This window comes from Oncorhynchus mykiss, chromosome 8 (genome assembly GCF_057628025.1).
Source record: "Oncorhynchus mykiss isolate SJ-2025 chromosome 8, ASM5762802v1, whole genome shotgun sequence".
Lineage (NCBI taxonomy): Eukaryota > Metazoa > Chordata > Actinopteri > Salmoniformes > Salmonidae > Oncorhynchus > Oncorhynchus mykiss.
The window spans coordinates 67,190,167-67,206,002 of NC_143029.1; the positions used below are offsets into that span (position 1 = coordinate 67,190,167).

A 15,836-nucleotide genomic window follows, 5' to 3' on the forward strand; every position below is an offset into this window, starting at 1 on the left:
GTTATTTGGCTGTCCCCAGAAGAGAACTCTTTTGGGTTCCATGTAAAGGGTTCTACATGGAACCTGAAATGGTTCTTCAAAGGCTTTTCCTATGGGGACAGCCAACAAACCCTTTTAGGTTCAAGATAGCACCCTTTTTCTAAGAGTGTAGACAGGGCTTGAAGCAGATGTTGGCCTAGTGATGATGGCCTTTAATTTAGCCTAGCAGTGGAAGAGCAGGAAAAGCGCCATATTATCAGACTGTAGCAGACACAATTTCTTATTTAATGAGGCAAGTCATGCAAACAAAGACAGATCATACTGTAAGTGTGGCCATGCAGACTTTTTAAACGGCCTTTCCTCCCCATGAAAATGTATAGAAATGGTACTATATTCATGTTTATGGGTGATAACGTGTTAGATTAAGGATTGTGACTGCTAACATCTACTGATAAAGATTCATTTTCTATCATCTTGAGATTGTAGCATGTTTTCCCCTTATGTTACAGACACATGTAATTCACCTTTTCGAAGATCTCATCTACTATGGAATTCATTCCTCCACGGTTCTTAGTTAATTGGCCTAATTGCTTCATTAATTAGAAGGTGTCAAATTGAAGTGCTATCAAACCGACCATAGCAGGGGTGTGTATGATATATCCATAGTGAATTATGGACATCAGTGTGAAAAGACCTTGACAAACTCTGAAATGCATCCAATTAAAGCCATAATTGGATCACTTCACTGACAGCTACATTACGTATGAGAATGTGGCCTTGTGACCTCAGAGTTACAATTTGACATCCTTGATCTGGAGCTTTTGACAAGGTGAAGCAGTTTGATTTAAGTCAATTTTACCCATATGAGCATATTGTCTTTCTCCTTTAGAGGTATAGCATGCTCAAGAGGATTATATTAATCCAGCATGACTATCAAGGTCACCCGCGAGCACATTGGTGTAATGCCATTTAATAAATTAAGAATTGTGACCATTATGGCTATATGATTTCATGACAGGGAGTCCATCATGAAGCCACAGCTAACAAACTGTGCCGAGGTCCTTGGAAACATTTTGGACAGAGAAAATTATTCAAATTTTGAACATTAGAAACATCTGATCCTTCATAGAGCACATAAATTTAAAACAATGTTGGGTTAATGATTCTCTGGTTCCATAGGCTACTCTCTATGAGGTACATTTGGGTGAACTTTCCATTTAATAATACACCTTATTCTGAATCCACTGAATGTTTTTACCAGGACTCAAAATGGCACACAGCATCACAAGTAGACCTTGTAGTCTATTTTTTTTATTTTAGGTATTAATTTGAATTACACTGAGACATTCATCTTCTCACTAACAGGACTGCCACCAGGCTCACCAGCAGCAACCATCCTGTATCAGTCCCTTCCCTTCTGAGGCAGCGTCCTACATAGTCCTGGTGGGGGACTGACAGTCAGCCTTCCGCCCAGAGATTTCTGGGAGCAGGGCCAACTTTTCCTCCCTGGATAGATTCCATGGTAACCATTTTGTTTCTTATCCCCAGCTGTGCCTCAGGTTGTGAAGATGATTGTGTTCCATCCAAGAATCGTGGATCACATGTAGCCTATGTTGATAATTTTGTAATGACAATTATTACTTATATTGATATATTTACATAACAGATTGTTAGGGCAATTACCATAAACCAGTTTTTGTGTTTATCATGTTGACATGTTTAAACAAATCTGATAAGTCTTAGTTTTCTTAGATTACTGTTGGAAAATCAACTGAAATAAATGATTTTAAAAGTATTTAATAAAATCCCATGTGCATCCAAAATATCCTAACCCAAATGTACCACTAGATGGAACTGTTTACACTTTCTCTAATACGCTAGTAGTTTACAACCACTCAGGACAATGCAAAGAAGAGACCCCTGCTGGAAAGATACAACATTCACTATGAATTGTTTTGCCTCTGACCAGACATTTAAGAGCTTCTTTCTAAGTGAGAGCTGTGAATGAAATAACAGAAAATCACTCACACAAACATGTGCATTGTGCACACACTTCAAGGCACTTTCAAACAGTTTGTAGGGCAAATAGGTCAAACCACCAACTTTTATGGTACAGTATACCTACTGTACTGTTGAAAGTTCAATATGGGGGTAACATCAATTCAATTATGAACATATTCTCTAAAGTAATAGTGAGCAGATCATCAGGGCTATTACATTTTAATAACATTATGTTAATTGAAAACCTGAAAATGACCTGCTGGAGCAAAAGGGAAAGAGCCAACATGTCTAATAAAATATCCCTGGGGTCCATATACAGTAGTACTTACACAGAGATTCAATCAGCAAGCTCAGATTAAAAAAGGGAGCAACACATTTTTAATTAGGGCATTGTTCCCCGATATTCTATCAGAACTACTATTTGGTTGATGAAATAACACCACTAAAGTACTGTAAAGGAGATGGCTTCTCAATGTTACTTTATATTAGGTCAAGGTCATAAGGTTATCAATGCATATTCGTTTATGAGACGTTATTGAAAACACTCATATGAGTTATTACATGTTATTTAATGGTCAATTATGATGCTGAATAACCAAGCCAGATACACCTAGCACAACACACTAGTGGTTTGAGTCTTTGAAAATATCAGTATGTCTAACTAAGCCAGTGCCTTTTGTGATTTCCTTTTTTGAACTAGGTACAGTATAGGCTATTGTTCACCAGTATCGGCTATGTTTACCATTCATGCTGACAGAGATTGTCGAATAATATTTAACATAAAGCAAAAGCATTTACTGCACTTTGACTGAATAAAGTTTTGCACAAAAGTTCTCACATTTCTGCTTTCCACCCTTTTCATCTTACCTTGTCTCTCTAGCTCTGAGAAAGAGTGAAGATCTTAATGAAGTATTCTTCAAATCTATGCTACATGAATATGACGAAATGCATTATAATGAGAAGTATCTATTCTGTCAAATCCAATGTCACATATATGCCATCAAAAGATGTCATACAACAGTGGAGCATGCCATAATGTATTATACACTCACTATTGAATAAAGTCCACCTTTTATACTTTTTAATATACATATTTGTACAGGGCTAAATTAGTGTACATGACTAAATGAGTGTAAAATCATATATTACAATGGAGGATTGATACATTTTCTATATGATGATCAATGAACTTAATACATCATTGATTACTGAAGACAAGCAAAAGTCAACTAAATTCCTATTATGCACATGCAAAAACATGGAATCCTTATGTCTTTAAATGGTGACATAAACTATGATGGAGAAAATGCCATCAGGATCAAGACAACTTTGCTTAGCATTTTCAATTGGTCCTAAATTGCACTGCTGGTGTCAGTTAAATTCCAGTAAATGTAATTAAAGATGCAATTCTTTATATTTCTATAGGCCTATAATCATGTATCAAGTAGCCATAGGCTATTTCACTGAAACACGCTATTATTTCTTTCCTGAACTGACCGAAATTAAAACACAATGGACCAACACCCTTTTTTCCCAGCTGTAGCCTGATATAGGCTATAGTTGCTGCAACCATGGTCACCAAAAAGTAGAGGAAAAGGCTGGGGTTGAGTTGACTGGAGAAATCCAAACTGGCTCAGTTTTCAAACGCCTATTCAGCTGGGATTTATCCACGCCAGGGCGATCGGGGGGATTAACCAGTAATTAAACCCCATAAACAATCGTCCCATTGGCCTTTTCAACGTCTTGTTGAAGGAGACTTGGTCACTTTGCACATAAAGGAAAGTGCGGATAGAGGGAGGGACAGTTTAGATCAATGATCTATAAGTAAATAGCAAGCACATCCTAAAGTATTTCAAATGTCATTTATCCAATAAATTACATGTTTATAGAAAATTATACATTTAAATGACACGTAGGCTATACATTAAAATGAAAATACTGACAGCAATCAGTTGAGTTCAGGATTCATTTCCCTGGAATATGACATTATGTGAGGGTAAACGGGGTAAACATAATTAACGGGGTATGAGTATAAATAAATTCGCATAAGAACAATTAAAAATGTGTCGGGAGATTAAGTCATGCCAATAGATAATCTACATAATCGAACCAAAAGGAAACCACTATGAAAGTTGGATAGGCTATGTCCTGGCCAGAAAAACCTTATCGGGGTTGAGACCAGTGTGCCGCACAGTTTTCACCAAAAGCTTTCCAGACTATAGGAAGTGGTCAGTAGGCCTAACCTTTATCCTCATCCTCGGGGACCCCCTTAGTGTTTTCTCTCTCCGTTTGTTTTTCAAAGGCCAACAGGAAGCGTCAGGATCCAACATGACCCCTGCATTGTTACAGAGCAGATATCACAGCCATTCAATGGAGCACATCTGTGTGCTGGTGATCTGGGGCTATGATCTGTGAGCTGCAGCCAACGCTATGGCGTTCATTCACAAATCCCTCTGCCTCTGTAGCATAACCCTTTCTGAGGGAAAGTAAACCAAATAGAAAGATACATTTACCGAAATAGAAAGTTTTGACTGGGTTAGGAAAGCTAGGATGAAAGTTACGAAAATGGGCACCAGATTGCCTAGGCCTATTAAAATTGTCGGTGGATGACTCTGTTAGAATAGGCTAGACTGGAATTATTGGACTCATAAGGAAATACTTTTCCAACTGCTAATAATTGACTATACAGAAATGTGTTTTAGGAAAATTTGCATATAGGTTGAACTGCGATGTTTTTAAATATGAGCAATTAAGAATAATTTAGAAAATATGATTTGGCCTAAGATTAACTCCGTAAAAGAACGATTGAACATTTGCAAACAATATGCCAAATTCTATTTATGTTTGACATACAGTGTTGCAGATTGTGAGAGTTGGGGATGTCAACATGAAGGACAGAAACTTCCGTCAAAATATTTTAAATGGATAATATTCACATCTCTGCACGTTTGTTAATCGTTCCACACGAATTTCAATATTTCATAGGACAAGGTTATGAATGCGAAATACAGCTTCAAAAAAAATATAAGCTTAACAAAACTCATCTGACATTGCTTGGACCTCTGACAACTTCAAGCTGCATGTATTTTCGATTACAGGGTCCAACTTCACCAACGAGTCCTGGTACGTTTTCAAATAAGCATTGCAGAACAGCGTAAATAATTTAAAATAACGTCAACAGGTCTGCACGTGTTCTTCAGCAATATGGAATTGGAATTTCATTGTTTGCTTCGTCGCATGTAGGCAAGGCACACCTAGTCTACATGCAAAGCTGTCCTTTTAAATGCTATAGGCATACCGTATGAATAGTCTATATGTCACATTTAATGTTTGATGCAGGTGCACCAAACATTAACAATCAATGTAACAATTAAACATGAACAATCAATGTAACAATGAAATGCTAAAATAGGCAGCCTAATATCCTGTATCAGGACAAAAATAGGCACACCTAAACAAAACTAATCACAAAGATGAATTAAGAAGACACTGGGACTACAAAACACACACATTTAGCTGAACAATTGTATTTCTGGAATATAAATGATTAAAACGTGTATGATTTAATACAGCCATATAACGAATGATTTGACCATTATAAGTCAGTATTTCATGAACACATGTATGTTTTCAGTTTTTGCTATAGGCAAAGTTTTTTTTAATCTCTCCGTGATGTTGTCTATAAACCTGTAACCTCTACATCCAACTAGTAGGAAAATGAAAAAGGGAAAAGTATAATGAATACTAGATCAGATCAATCCAACTCAATATTCTCAAACAAAAGCCAGTCTTGGTAATTTAATATTTTCTAAGGAGCAGTCCAAAACATTAATTAATAGGCTATTCTTGTGCATTATTTGTTTACAGTAATATTTTGCGGATCGTTGATAACATCTGGAATAACTTCTGCCTTCTACATTCCCAACTAGGCTATAGGCCAACAATAATGTTCAAACGCTGTGTAATAACACAAAATAATGGATTCAGACATGTTATGGCCAATCCCAACAACTAGGCAACATCATGTTTTTGGTGATGCCATAGGCACTGCATGACACATAGGCTGTCAAATAGAAAATAACAATTTGTTCAATACGCCTGCACTATATATAATGCACACCTAGTTCACCATGTTTAGAGAGCAAGATGCGCGCTTGTTGACCTGAGCTCATTTCGCTCATCAATATGTCAAAATATATCCCAGTTTGATTGTATACGACAGTCAGAAAGTCTACATTTTACCGAAAGACTTGACTGAGGACATCACCCATATGCATTGGGCCACCGAGAGAAGAATAGTCTTCAATTCTTCACCGCAACATCTGATATCACAGCTGTTTGATGGCATCGCCAATTTTTAAAGCGCCACGGTCCTTTTTACGCGCAAACCGATTTTGGCTATTGACTGGACTAAAGACCAAACAGATTGTCCGCGTCCACTAGAGCAACAATCGTATGATAAAAACTATAGACTACATTACCCATGCCCTATAGTGGTTATAGATACTATTGGATAACCAGAGACCAATGGATGACTATTACGCACCATATTTGATTAGGCTACCTTGACAACATAGGGGAATATTAAGTTGCATTCACATACAATTTGACATAGGGCTACTTCACGTGCAATAGACGAAGAAACGAGTAGCCTAGCAAGTGCACCACCCATCGTGTCCCCCTAGCCAACTATGCGCTACTCTGGGAAACACCGTTGGAAACTTATTCAGTAATGTTGGGGACTGCTAAAGCATTTGCGGAGTGATGGCTCATCCCTATTTGGAAATATTCCTCAATCATCCAGAATTTGGGGGGGGAAGATTGAGAAACATATTTGAGATTTCACACCCCTCCCCCATTCGAGGATACCCCATTTTCATGGGCAAGTCTTGTGTGCGCTTTGAACCGAAGAACCAACGAAATGTGGAGATATGTCTATAACAAAAAACTTTTTTTAAACTCTCAGCAGAAAATAGTTTGTTTTTTATTATAAAAAACAAACTGGGAAGGCTGACTGAATCAGAAATGGTGTCCTACTTGTTTATGTTTTTTGAATACTACAGCTTTGAGGATTGGGTGAGGTGTAGGGGTGCTGTCATCGTTCTTCTAGTATTCTGGAGTCATTGGTCATGTGGTAACATTTCACGAACTCTATTGGTTCAAGGCACGTGTCTTAGATACCGGACTGCAACGTCACTGGGGGGACTCGTAGCCTATTAAAAATAAGAACGAAAATCCATAGTGAAAGTATTTCAGGAGCAGTTAGCGCCTCTTTATCTACTCGTAGTTTAGTAGTTGAAGCATCAAGATTGGATTGGTTCTGAAAGGGGACTACTACTACTCAGTATTTTAAATGGTAGTCTACTTTCTCAACAAATAGATTGATCGCAGCAAGCCGGAAAAATACATTTGAAGTATGTTTTTTCTTTGTGAAAAAGGCAAGAGGCGTGGTTTTATTACTACCAAAACTAGATACTGAAAAAAAAAAAGGATTTCGTTTTTATTTCCAATTACATTGTATTTAAAAAACGTAGTGGACAAGGAAAGCTAAAACATTCATTCATTGGAATTCATAATTTTGTGTGGGAGAGTGAGAAAGGTAGGCTACCAGAATTGGACGTAGAGTATTTCACCATGGAAGAAGATGATAATCGCAATGGAGAGCGTCAAGATTCGGGCGAAGAATTCAACAGAGCTATTCTTCCTCTTCTTCAAGCACCTGGGAACCAGCAACCGCACCGAATCACGAACTTTTACATTGATAATATTTTGAGACCAGACTTTGGACGGCGGAAAGACGGGACTTTTAATTATGATGAGAATCACCTCAATAGACGAGAGAATAGTCCGCGCCTTCCCCCAAAATCTGGGCAGTTAGGTGGGACCGTGGCAGGGGAAGGAACATCGAATTCTCGTTCAGTCGGTGAGCCAAAAAAAGATATTGTTGGAGATGCGCCTCTCAAGTCCCGAGGAGAAATTGGAGATCAGTGCCTAAGCTCCGACTCGGATAGTTCTCAAGCCATTTCTGCACCTTCGTCGAAACCTATGCTCTGGCCAGCCTGGGTGTATTGTACAAGATATTCAGACCGGCCATCCTCAGGTAAAGTATAGTATTTTCCTTGCCTTAGTATAAAGTAAGAATAGGAATACCATGAACCATTGGATCACTTGTGCAATATAAACTGACTCAGTGAACTAAATAAGTCAAAATATAAACCTGAAACGATCTCCTGCAGCCGCATTATACAAACATAAAAACTATCCCTTTGTGTAGCCCATTTTCAACTATTTGTCCGAAACTTTTAGGAAATGAATAAAATAATTTTCGAATTATTTTTTGGTTGCCAAGTAATGTTATTATTATTATTTTTTTATCCATAACGACAAGGAAGATTTCGATTGACCTAGAATTCTGATTGGATGATAATGGCGGTTACAAACCAAATATTAGGCATAGGCCTACTATAGGCAATGTCATCGTATTGTTACTGTTATTATAAGTATCTCCTTAAAAATATTTGTCAAGTCATGCAATTATTATCAAGCTGGCAATTCCGTTTGAGTAGCCCTAATAAAGAAAACAATGAAAAGGATGAAAAAAATAGAAAATTCAATACTTTTTGGAGGAAAAAAAAAGGATTGAAAGTATCGAAGTATTAAACATATTGAAGTAGTTAACTTGTAAAGCAACTTTTAAATCAGTATTGAAACGCAGTTTAACGCCATTGTTCCTCACTCGTCTTTGTTAATATTTAATTAGCATATTGTTTTGACAATGGAGCAAGGCAAAAAGTATTCCATCTATATGCGAAATGACTGAGATGCGTGCAATCAGACTTTTAGAGTGCAACGTTTCGAGAGAAAAATTTGACAGATATTAAGAATAAAGACGTCGTTTTATAGTTACTTTTTACTTCCCTCCTCTGTTATATTCAGCCTGTAGTTGATCTTATTCTTAAACTATTCTCATATTAGGATATTAGGCCTAGCATAAGTGTTTATCTACTGCTGTAGGATGTGATTATCAGATCTTCCATTATGGCCTATAGCAGAATGTTTGTTATATTTTGAGCTTTTTCATATAATGTCGAAGTAAATACACTTCAAAAGTGTATCAAAGTAACAATTATAGATACTGTCTGTTTTCATTTCTAGGCTATTTAATTTCTAGCTAACATCGTTTAAAATTAGCACATTGTTAAACTATATTGGATTATCCATTCAGCTATTTAGAAGCACTAACATGAAGTTAATATCGATAATATGCCATCGTCGTATAACATATATGCCCTATACTATGCATATTGAAATGAATACATTAACTTCTCTGAACAACTCGAAAATAGTAACAATAGTTATATTACTAAACAAAAAAAGTTACCACTGTGTTTTATGTTGGTCTCATAGCATAGGTCTGTCTGCATGTAACGAAATAAACGGTAGAAGAAACTTAATTGCAGGAGTACGGAAAAATATACTTCGATGGAAGAAAAGGGCCTATTGATCATAATAACATTCAAATGCTATTGTGAATCCAATAAACGTGTAGCTGCGAATCGATCTCTTATTTGGTGTAGAACCAGTCAACTCAAAAACAGTTTAATGAAATGTTCACGATATTCATTACATATTTATGAAGCTTATAAATGTAGTTCCTATGGTAACAGCGAGAAAGGGGCGCCTTATACCCCCTCCCTCTAACCCCACCCCCATCAACACCCACCCATCATCCTCTCCTATGCACACAAAACCCTGCACCCTTTTAGAATACTTTACATTCGAATACAATTTTAGGTCTACAGCTTATTGTGCCTATACTGGCAATTTAGCTAATATTAATACCACCACAATACTTATTCTGCTACTAAAGGCCCATTGGGCCTAATAGTTGGTTACTACTGATATCCTACTAGGTCTATTCTAAAATGTTAGAGTACTACGAATCTGTTTTGATCGAAATGATAATCATATGAATGAGTCAGGCATTAGTGATGTTATTGAGGATGTTGAAGGCATCATTTTTGTCTGTTTCAATGTCTGATCATCGAATGTATTCTAATCTACAGGGCCAAGATCTCGTAAACCAAAGAAGTCGACCACTACCACGACAACGACGACGACCCCAAGCAAGGATGACAAGCGTCCAAGAACGGCCTTTACAGCAGAACAACTCCAGAGACTAAAAACGGAGTTTCAGACCAGTCGGTACCTGACTGAACAGAGAAGACAGAGTCTGGCACAAGAACTCGGCCTCAACGAATCTCAAATTAAAATCTGGTTTCAAAACAAGAGGGCTAAAATAAAGAAGGCTACCGGGAATAAAAACTCTTTAGCCTTGCACCTGATGGCACAGGGACTATACAATCATGCCACATCATCTAAGGATGAAAAATCAGACAGCGATTGAAGAAAAGATAAAAAGCAATAAATAACTTTAAAGGGCCAGTGTACAAAAACACCAGCAAATATTTAAAACATGAATGAGACAGGATTTTGCAATATTCTGTAGGTATAGTTGTTTTTTAAAATTGTTTTTTAAACTTTGCTAGGTATTATTACTGCACTGTTGGAGCTAGAAACACCAGCATTTCGCTGCACATGTGATAGCATCTGCAAATCAGTGTATGCGACCAATACACTTTGATTTGGTTTAAACCATTTTGTGTTATAAAACTTTTGCCATGTTCTCCCTGGAACTTTAGAATTGCTTCAGCATCAAAGTTTGTTTTGTTTTTGTTTTGTTTTTAACAAGTTTTGTTTTTATCACATTTGACCGAAATAATGGAAACATGCTGATGTCCAAAGATTTGTTCTGCTGCATTTTGGAAACTGTGAATTTTAAATAGCCTAAATAGTGTTTATCTATGTTTTTACGTTTTTTTATCACACTGTTTCCTTGTACTTTGATGTTCATGTTGAAGATATGTTTTCTGAGGCTCCTTTGTTTTGTGTAAAAATACAGCCTGTCTGAGTTGATATGGAGGGAACCATATGCATTAAATGATGCGTATTATCTGATAACAATGCATTTTTATCTTCAAGTGCTGCATTAACTATAGTTATCTCGTGAGCATTAAAAATGAATAAATTCAGTCAAATAATTCAGCTTTGGGTACATGTATTGATATGAAACTGAGATTTGATTAAAAATAAATACATAATATATTCAATAGGCCTATAAATTACTTTAAACTTGACCCAAACTATAGAAATGAGTTGAGTCATAAAAGGAATGTAGCCTAACTTCACTTTCACGAAAGGACCTATCTTGAAATACCTATAGCATATAGTAAGAAAAACAAAACAGTATTTTATAAACCGAAATATTTGTCTGGTATGCAAGCGCGTAAAACGAACTTTCTTGCAAGTCTACCATTGGTTAACAATGCTATGATTCACCCCAAAGTTCAAGTTATGCGCGCGTAGCTCATATCCAATGGTTAAATAGGGAGGAGTGGTGGGGGTGGATGACAACAATGGGAATTGAACAGATATCCATTTGGAATTATAATGGAAATGCATCCGTTTTGGGTCACTTCCACCACCAACAAAATCCAATTTAACCCCGACTCAAATCAGGATTTCAGGGCCATGCAAGGACCTTTAACTTTGTACCATAGGCCTATATGGAACACCTTCACTTCAATCATTATACTCTTATGAAACACTTCACCGCTGAAGTAACGTCAATGGGCATCATATATGTCTACTGTACAAATTATGTATCTCAAATTGTCCATGCATTCCATAGTTTGAAATACAATTTATTGTTATTTGCAAATAACATAATGTTCATATTTATAAACAATACTCAGCGCCCATATTGTTTCTCTAAAATAATGTTTACATTACTTATTTATCTTGCAATAACTTCTTTTTGTGAATTAAACATTTAGAGGCCTTTGCATGAAACCTGCAATCTGTCACCTGTATATCACGAGACAAAAGTTGCTGTATCTACCAAATTGTGGTCTTATGATGTGAATGATCTTTTATTGTCAATCTTAAGTGTGTGTAAATTAAAATCCAAATTTAAAACACACTTTGCCTTAAAAATTCTGTAAATGAACTTTTCTATGAGAACTGTGCTACAAAGAAATAACACATTAAATGTTTATAACAAGAATGGGCTATTGCCATTAGAGATGGTATACAACGTGAATTTACAACATAATATTTAAGCATATGTATAAAGAAGGACAAAGTTTTGGTTGTATTTTTCTGTCAGTATTCTTTGATATGAGACAAATGTAAATAATTTGTATCATACTGTGAAATTAACCAATAAGTAAATAAACCACAAGAATACTAAGACAAGTTTAAATCCTTTATTTTTTTTATAGTGATATAAACAACATGTCAATAATCAGAGGGCTCTAAAAGTACAGGCTGATTAACGTCTACTGTTCATTCACAAACTGCCACTCTGGGAATAATTTCTAAGGCATAAATGTGATATGGCTAAGCCGCATTTATGTTGAAATAACTTAATATCAATTTGAATAACAATGACTGGCCTGTCTTGAAGGTAAATGAGACAGCAAGGAGAATTTAATCGAAGTACAGAACAAATAATGCCACTTAAAAATATTGTCCTCTGATAGGCAATTGGTGGGTTTATGTATGATGCATGATCATTTCCTTGATACAAGGCCTGCCCCATGCCTCTTTCTGGATGGGCTAGCTATCAATACACATATTTGTGGACGTGTTTTCTCATACAGAGTAGACTGCATTGTGTGATTTGCTATTCGCAGGTGGTCATCAGCTAAATAAACCTATAAAGAAGAATACATTATTTCATGCATGGAAATAATGTATTAGACTTGTTTTACAGTCTGCGATTTAAGTGGTGTTTACATAAATTACAAGCTGGTAATGACCTAATAGGCCTACTTGCATTCTGGTTTCTTTGGGTTTTATTCAAACAAGCAGCACTTGCACAAAATATCAGGTAGTTATAGTTGTGTTGATTTCTTGGAAGTGGCAACAGAAGTATCCATAGTTACTGTATAATGTCCTTGTAAATACCAGGGAAAACGCAAGTAAAACAGTAAATTAAAGTGACCCTACAGTAAAGTAACAGGACTGAAAAGTATTAGTTAAATCACTACAGAGTTCAAATTACTTTAAAAAGTTGCACTCTTCAAGTTTAAGTATGAACAGAATTCAATCAAACTTGGTATGCAGAGAAAGCATCTTGTCCCTGCACCAGGAATGTCATTTTTTTTAAATGACAATGGAAAGGACGACTGTTGCTTTCGCCAGGCAAACATAGTCTACAATGTATTTACTAAATGCAAAATACTAAAAAGAGATGTTGACCACAAAGAAAAGTTACACATAACTTGCACCAAGGTGCACCATGATGTCTAAGTTATATGCAGGGGAGTATACCTCATTTTAGTTTTACAATTGAGTAGTGGTCGGGTGACCGCCACAACTCCTACCAAAGTCAAAATACAGGTTTACATCTCTGAAGTCATTGGTGCACAATGCTGAATGCAGGCTGCCTATACGTAGGGAGTCTTGAATAGAGTTTAAAGAGAAAGCCCAGCATCTCAAAAAGGTAAAGTACTAATTTCTGTCTTCCGAAAAGTGATTAGATGTGCAATAACTCTGCAATGATCTCAAAAGTGGTCTAAGAATCCCACGGCAACAGTTTTACTCCGTATTCCACTCAGTTGCTATAACATTCACCTTCAAGTAATTTGCTCTGTCAAACATATCCACAGCAGAATAACAAACAGGGAATTAAAAGCTTTAAAAAACATTGAAACTAGTAGGTTCAATAGAATACATATCCTCATAAATCAGCCTTTTGAGACTCGTGTTGTTTGGTTAGAGGAGCTAGTAATCCAGAATGCTGAAAGCTTTCCCATCACCAGTTGCTGACTGTAACAGAGTCTCTCATCAACTAAGTCAATTTCCCCTCACATGCATCAACCAAGTAAGATTGATCAAATCCAGAATATGATCATAATACAGTATACTCATGTGGATTTCAAAACTGCCATGCATAAACAAACACATCAAACTTCAGTCACCAATACAGGTCACAACGTTCTGCAGTCTCAGTATTACCTGATGCTCTCAAACATGTATAGAAAGGCCCCAAAAAACAGAAAAAGGATCCAAACACAAAAGGGAGAGCTATCTGTGCGGACCATTCTCAGCATTGACCTGCTCCTCAATGCCCCAGAACCTCATCTGCATTTCTATTCTTGCCCAGCTTGTGTATGTGGAAGTAACGCCCAACGGTCACTGACTTGATGAGCTCTCTGGGTTAGAAAAGCTGGTGCCTTAGACGCTGAGCAACTCGGTTAGTTCCTCAATGGAGTCTGTGGCCGGGATCCCCTGATGAAGGTCAAAGCCCTCGGTCACAGCTGCAGGTGGCTCATTTCCTTTAACGCATCACTTCTTCTACACCTTAGAATTCAAAATGTCCCTAAAAAGGAATCTCATTAAATGATGTACATTTCTACAAAAATTCCATCGTCAAAAAGCTTACGTTCTCTCCTCCAACTCTCCATAACAGTGATGCCTGATATCTTTTGAGCATCAAATACACAAAAAGTTCCTGCATAACTCTTCATGTTGATGAAAGTTAAAGTTTGGATAGAAAGTTCTGCCACAATTTCATTCCCTGCTTCTGGACATGAAAATGAACATGATTTCATCCACAACATTCCAGCCACCACTTTAGTCACGAGACTTTAAGAAGGTCCAAATGCAAATGCCCACAGACAATGAAGAAATAAATAGCCTGGCCTACATCTTAGTTATCATAAGTTCACATATCCCGTGTCATAAAATTTAACCTCTCCAATTGGCAGAGGCAAAGGGCAGTCTGACTCAAAAAGAAAATACATATCAGAAAAGTATTGATGTCTCTTGTGTGTCTCTCAAACAAAAGACCCATCCTGTCCCTTCCCCCCACTGAGTTATTTATCCATAGTTCTTAAATGCTTCCTAGTCAAACTTGAATATGGAATGAAGCGCTAGGGCTTTGTGGCGGAAATATAATTAAGCTGGTGAAAGATGTATAAGGTGAAGAATAGGGATGACATCAGGCCAATTTCACACTTGGCACTCGGATGGCCGGGCCCAAGCTAGGCTCTTGCCACGCAACACAGATCAAAGCACACTACTACTACCAAAAAGGCAAAGGAGGACTTAAGTATGCTAATCTCCAGGACAAATATATTTTAATCTTGTTAGAATACAAGTTAATGCTGCAGATCAGTGACTAAACTTTATAGAGAGTAAGGGAAATATTCACTTTCCCAACATTTCTGAATGAGATGGTATTCCTGGACCATTGAAATTGCATTTAAGAAATTGTACAAATGGTTTATCATATAGTCCTCATTACCTGTGTGAAGGTTGCATTTCATCTGAAAAAAACCCTCCAGGAGTCCACTCAGCATACTGCAAAGGCACTAACATGCGTAGGAAATGAGCATTTAGTGGTCCAGTTTGCCCCGCCACTTTGAGCCCCTTGCCAACAGCACCTTGGTAACCCTTGATCTGTCATGAAGTTAAGCTCAAGCCCTAGACATCCAGAGACAGCTATGCACACAAAGCAAAGCTGACACTTTTTTAAAGCCAGAATAAACTCCCAACACACAACTTCTAGGAATATACAACAAGTTGAAAACTTTTGTTTTGAAAAAACTGGATGTGCAGTGGGGGAAAATGCTTTAATTCCTGATGATAATCAAAATTATATATTCGGTTAGTATTCAACTTGCCTGCTTCATAGGGTTTATTTTCAGTCACATGTAGTCAGTGGAGGTTTGACCCATACAAAGCTTGACCCATGCATTTGTTCTTCGTTCCTTAGCAAAGGAGTT

General features: G+C 37.0%; 1 protein-coding gene across 1 annotated transcript; it reads left to right on the forward strand.

Annotated features, from left to right (window-relative positions):
- Nucleotides 1-7,456: 7,456 nt before the first annotated feature.
- Nucleotides 7,457-10,482, forward strand: LOC110530354 (homeobox protein engrailed-2b-like). The gene is made up of 2 exons (XM_021613339.3): nt 7,457-8,080; nt 10,047-10,482. The coding sequence occupies exons 1-2, from the start codon at nt 7,615-7,617 to the stop codon at nt 10,385-10,387; spliced, it is 807 nt and encodes a 268-aa protein (XP_021469014.1). The 5' UTR covers nt 7,457-7,614; the 3' UTR covers nt 10,388-10,482.
- Nucleotides 10,483-15,836: the final 5,354 nt, after the last annotated feature.

Bases quoted from the DNA above. Each gene is read 5' to 3' on its own strand.
- LOC110530354 (XM_021613339.3), top strand. From the start codon at position 7,615: ATGGAAGAAGATGATAATCGCAATGGAGAGCGTCAAGATTCGGGCGAA. The intron at 8,081-10,046 runs GTAAAGTATAGT...TCTAATCTACAG, and splicing joins TTCAGACCGGCCATCCTCAG to GGCCAAGATCTCGTAAACCA.